General features: G+C 35.8%; 1 protein-coding gene across 1 annotated transcript; it reads left to right on the top strand.

The window, feature by feature from the left end:
• Positions 1-1173: 1173 nt before the first annotated feature.
• LOC144978985 (uncharacterized) lies at positions 1174-1551 on the top strand. Its single transcript, XM_078925603.1, has one exon. The coding sequence runs from the start codon at positions 1174-1176 to the stop codon at positions 1549-1551; it is 378 nt and encodes a 125-aa protein (XP_078781729.1).
• Positions 1552-5762: the final 4211 nt, after the last annotated feature.

The following is a 5762-nucleotide window of genomic DNA, read 5'->3' as shown; positions in this document are numbered from 1 at the left end:
GGTAAAATATTTCTATAACTATTTTACCAGAAGTGTTTGTAAACTATTTTAAAGAAAAAATTGCTAAGATTAGATGTAAGCTTGACTCATGCCAAAATGAAGAAAATTTGATTGTTAGCATGTCATATAAAGGCCCTCTTTTTACTGATTTTAAAACAATTCGTTTATCGGAAATACGTGATGTCATCATATCGTCTCCTCCTAAGTCCTGCTCATTAGATCCTATCCCAACAACTCTTCTTTTAAAATGTCTTGACTCAACCTTAGATATGATTACCTCTATTATTAATCAATCCCTTAGCTTTGGAATAATACCTATCTGCCTTAAAAAGCATCTGTCACCCCTCCCTGAAAAAATCGAACCTTGACCCTGATGATTTAAAAAAAAACTACTGGCCCGAATCAAATTTGCCCTTTATTTCTAAGGTTCTCGAAAAGATTGTTTTAAAGCACTTAAAATCACATTTATTGTATAACAATTTAATTGAAAAATATCAGTCTGCTTATAGTGAATATTACAGAACTGAAACTGCTTTACTGAAAATTATCAATGATTTATTACTAGCTTGTGATAGAAGTCTCCATACTTACTTTACTTGACCTGTCAGCAGCTTTCGACACAATAAATCACACCATTCTATAAAACAGCCTTTTCGAGAATTTTGGAATCAGTGACACCGCCCTTCAATTGTTTAAGTCATATCTAAATAATAGAACACAATCTGTCTTGATTGATGGCAAGCAATCAATTAATTAACCATTGATTTTCGGTATCCCACAAGGCTCGGTCCTAGGTCCAGTGCTCTATACTTTGTACACTATGCCCCTTGGGCGCGCCATTGAGCCCCATGGAGTGAATTGAGAATTGTTACATTATTTATGCCTATGATAGGCAGCTGTATGTCCCGTCTAGCATGCATGTGACTTCGCTTCATGTGGAACAAAGTTGCGCGTCCATTGGGTTTTGGATGCAGAGTAATAGACTAAAACTTAAATGAAGAAAAAAACTGAAATTTTATTTTGTGGTACACCCTCTAATGTCGGGAAGACTAGTATACATATTATGTCTATTTTAAACAGCCACGTCTCCCTGACAGATAGATAAAAAATCTTGGTTTTGTACTGGACGACTCTTTAAGTCTGGATCACCAGATTAACCAGATGGTGAGGACCATGAATTTTGAATTAAACAGATTGCAAAGATTAAAACGGTATCTCCAATCCAACCAGCTTAAAGCAGTTTACTGTGCTCTCATTCTTTCATGCCTCGACTATTGTAATTCGCTGTTGGTGGGACTTCCTGAGAAGACAGTTGACAAACTCCAAAAGTTACAGAACAGGGCGGCCAGGGGCATTAGTCAACACGAGAAAACAAGAGTAAAAACTATGCTCAGAACACTACACTGGCTGCCCGTTCGAGCCAGAATCAAATACAAAATTGCCCTTTTTTCTCTCAACGCACTAAATTCCCGACTCCGAGCTACATTCAAGAATTTGTGGTCCCCTACTCCCCAATTCGCCAGCTTAGGTCATCGGAGATCCAGCTACTAAAAGTGCCAAAAACACGGCTTACTAATTTCGGCGATAGATCTTTCTATAAAGCAGGTCCTACCATTTGGAACTCGCTTCCTTTGTCGGTAAGGCTCACGGGAAGAGTAGAAAATTTATAGAAACATCTGAAAACTCATCTTTTCCTAAACGTTTTATCGTAGGCATTTAAATTTTCTTCTTGATGAGTAAATTATTCGTTTTATTTTTTTATTCCATTTTGTTGAATGTCAATTTCATTTTGTAAAACTTGCACAGTTAGTGTGTGCGACTGTTGTCTGCGTCTGTTTGGCTCGGTATGAGTGTGTTTATGGTTTGATAAGTATATTCTAAAGCGCTTTGAGGCTTCGGAATTTAGCGCTATATAAGAAGATGATGATGATGATGATGATGAAAATTTAACATATATTATGTGTTATATTTTGGATAGATATACATTTTTCTTCCAGCATCATAATCATCCCGAGATTATTGCAATTTGATGTGGTCACAAATACTAATACATCAATTTCTTCTTATTTTGCACCTTGTAATTTTAAGTCTCCTATACTCTGACAAAAACATTTGCCCTAAAACCTCTCACTGTGAATTTCGATTGATTAGAACACCTCATAGCTTGGCGAAAATTGTCACCTGAGATTTTACATGAAGTTGTTTTCTGCTCCTGCTGTCCTTTGATGTCATCTAGTGCTCCTCGTTATTTCATTTCCAACAGTCATGTTACATATACATATACCATGGAGAAATCTACTGACCCACTTTAGTTTCAATTTTATTTATGGCTATATTTTGTATCGTGCTCTATTTTGGGAGCGGGGGGGGGGGGTGAGCGAGCGGCGAATGGAACAAATGTACAAAAACTGCCTTGCTCAAACCAAAAATGTTGAGTTATGGGTGCTTGGGAGAGTTGAAAGAAACAACAACAAAAAACGTTATAAAAGAACGACTAGTTTTCAGATGAAGCCTATTCTTACTGAAATAGCTACACTCTTTTGTGCAAAATTAACTTTACCCTTGTATTGAGTCAATTCATTTGAATTTTAAAAGACACAATTAGACAATAATATATCACAGAAAAGAACAATATCTTTAATATATTATGTGATCCAAATTTGATCAACATACATGAATAATCATAAAAGTAGCGACGACCAAAGAACACAAGTTGGTTTGCTCTGCTTCGTGAAAATAGTAAATATAAGATGCAACAAAGTCAGTATTGCGTAAAGCTACATTTTCAATCACAGCTCGGACAAGTCTCCCTAAAGAATTTATCATGTGGTTTATGTCATTTTCTGTGATAATTGCAATCTGCCTCAACAATATTCCAAAGCTCGAGAGCATACCTTGCTTGACACGGTTGTATCCTTGTAGTTATTTTGACGAGAACTCAGAAGTGCTCAATAAGATTGGGTTCTGGATATACTTTGATCCCTCGAGCATCAAGGTCTTAGTTAGTTGCGGTTGCCCAGAAGGTCTTCCACAGCAATGTCAGAGGCATAAGAGAGAGGTTGGTTATGCAAATGTTCAATCATCATTGACCTGTGTTACTCGGTGTTGACCTGTCCGCCTTTAATCCCTCACATGGCCTATCGTTGTGGAGCTGTGTGATAGCAGGTAACTCTAACATTGAAAAGCTGTGTAAACCTCAGCTACTGGCCTTTAAGCATAAATATGGCCAAATAGACGAGCTTTATCTCTCTCTCTCTCTATCTCTCTCTCTCTCTCTCTCTCTCTCTCTCTTCGATGCTCAGTTTTGGAATGTTTTCAAGAGTGAAATAATTGAAATAAAAGTAATTACAAACTGATTTCATAAAGATAATATATTTTGATTAAAACAGCTGTTAACTTGTAAACAGTAGGAGACAACATGGCAATTATCTTCAGGGCACGATGTTGCGAAAGGCTTCTGTTTTGAGAATTTAAGAACTTGTGTTTTCACAATTGTACCCGTAACATTCTTTATGAATTCTTCTTTGCGTCATTTCCAAAGTCGAAGGATCAAGTTGTCTTAGACAAATATTCGCCATCCCCAATATGATTGAAAGATTGCAATACATGCGTATGGTTAAATAATTTCTCTTTTAGGTGATATAATATTCTTGACTCTAACATATAGATAATTAAGCATTAGTAATTGAACGTATAAAAAAGTTACTTTTGCACATGTGTATATAAAAAGTAAAATATACATTTATTGGGTTTCTTTAAAAATCGATGAGTGATTAAAGATAGGCTTGCATGACCAAAGAGTATCCGTTGCGCATCTGGCTGTCAACGGGTGGTTAGACCCTTCATTTTTAGGGATGAAAACCAGAAGACGGTACGTGTGAGAGCTGAGGGATTACTTTTACACTTTGAACAGATTTAGGAGAGTCTTGCATAGACCTGTGCAAACTAATTGTCGAAGGTATCAATGGTTACAATAAGATGGGAGTGCTCCCAATACCGCCAATGCTACCATGCAAGGATGAAGGAGCAATTCGACAAGAATAATCCATCGACAAGGGAATAAAAGGGAATGTCACAGCTCGGATTTAAAATCCATGTAGTTTCTTATTGTCAGGATACTTAAAAGATTTCATAATACAATTAAACATCCACCGATTATTCAATTTGAGAAAGTAGATTTGAAAACAGGTTAAGAGATTCCAAATGGAACAATGCCAGAATGTGAGAAACAACTTCCTACGCAAATTTAAAATGTCCATTGAGAGAAAAGAGAAGCTCTAATATCTATAGTTATTGTCATATATTATATAAGTTTTACATGATAAACCTGAATAAATAGAGCATTCTTTCACGGGTTTGAATTTATTAATTGAGTGATTTTTATAGCGAGCTCTTTTAGTGAGTTATTCCGCGATAAAAAAGAAATTTATTCCACTCCTCAAAGTAATTTTCTTTGATATTTCTCAACCGAAAAACTGTAAAAAGCATTATTTTGCACTGAATTCACGTTATCTGGAGTGATCATTTAATTCAGGAAAAGATTGTCTTTTTTGATCATCAAAACATATAAGACAACACCTGGAATTCCTTTATTTTGCCGTTCGCCGACCCCTCAACAGGCCGACCCTGCAAGATATCGATATCACAGAATCAAAACATTGCTTATTACTAAGACAATTTGATTCGTTTGTCAAAAGAAAGAAACAAATAATTTTCACATAAAAAAAGTAAATCGTTTCCTTTCATGAATTGAATTGAACTTTTAATTTAAAATTGTACAACTCCAACAATGAACGCAGATTGCTTTTGAATTAGGTCAAACATGGCAGTTCAGGTTCAGACTACAGACATCTTTGCAAGTGTGTTGTTGCAATCTGGTTTCCTAGTTTTCTGTGTTTATTCGTTGGATTTTGTTGATTTTCGATTGCGTTCGGACCCGTGGATTATTGATAACATTCAAGAAAAATTAAAGGTACATATATGAAAAGTTGACCCTTGAAACATTCATTCTAGATGTTTTGAAGATGTGTCAGACTGTTATTTTATGGTTGTCATTCTAGACTTGACATGATGTTAGTTGGTTTTGGAATTCCCGCATAGAATAGAACTTATGTTATTGTGTCAATTTGATTATCATAGTGTTGAAGGCTCGATGTGCTTTTGTGACCGATAAATTTTATTATCTTCTGGTGGGGGGGGGGGGGGCAGCAGACGATTTACGCCAGATTCAGGGGCGAATCGGGATCTCTGGACTTCGTTGGTCTTTTGCTGACGAATTTCTTGAACTGTTGTACTCGATCGATTGCCTCAACGTTTATGCTTAGTTCTGAGTTGAGAATATTTTTGGATTTACTGTTCTATAATCTGGTTTGAAGTATTTTTTCAGTGCAAAAATTATTTTTAATGTCCTCAATGTCGATCCTTTCCAAGGGATTCGCCATTCTCAAATAGATTTTTTTATATCTTCGTCGGCTAGTATGAAACTTTTGACCCAAATAAACCCAGTTTGTATTCATACGCACCAAAAGATGGTCAATCAGCAGTCTTTTCATTCTGTGTTTAAGCCAATAAAGTGATTGAAAATATTCTGCAATCGTTGAACAAATTGTTAATTCAACGTGTTCAAAGCAGTATTCAACGATTACATTTTTACCAAGAGATGATAGGGTTTTCACATGGGAGGGGTGGAATAATACTCTTTTCAAAGTTATCCATTTTGTTTTAATATCCTTTGCAGTTTTTCTGATATCAGTTCCTCTTTG

Source organism: Berghia stephanieae, chromosome 8 (assembly GCF_034508935.2).
Source record: "Berghia stephanieae isolate SIO BIC M18660-M18661 chromosome 8, UCSD_Bste_1.3, whole genome shotgun sequence".
Lineage (NCBI taxonomy): Eukaryota > Metazoa > Mollusca > Gastropoda > Nudibranchia > Aeolidiidae > Berghia > Berghia stephanieae.
The sequence above is the reverse complement of the archived record's forward strand: the minus strand, read 5'-3'. Positions and strand labels throughout refer to the sequence as shown.

Bases quoted from the DNA above. Each gene is read 5' to 3' on its own strand.
- LOC144978985 (XM_078925603.1), top strand. From the start codon at position 1,174: ATGAATTTTGAATTAAACAGATTGCAAAGATTAAAACGGTATCTCCAA.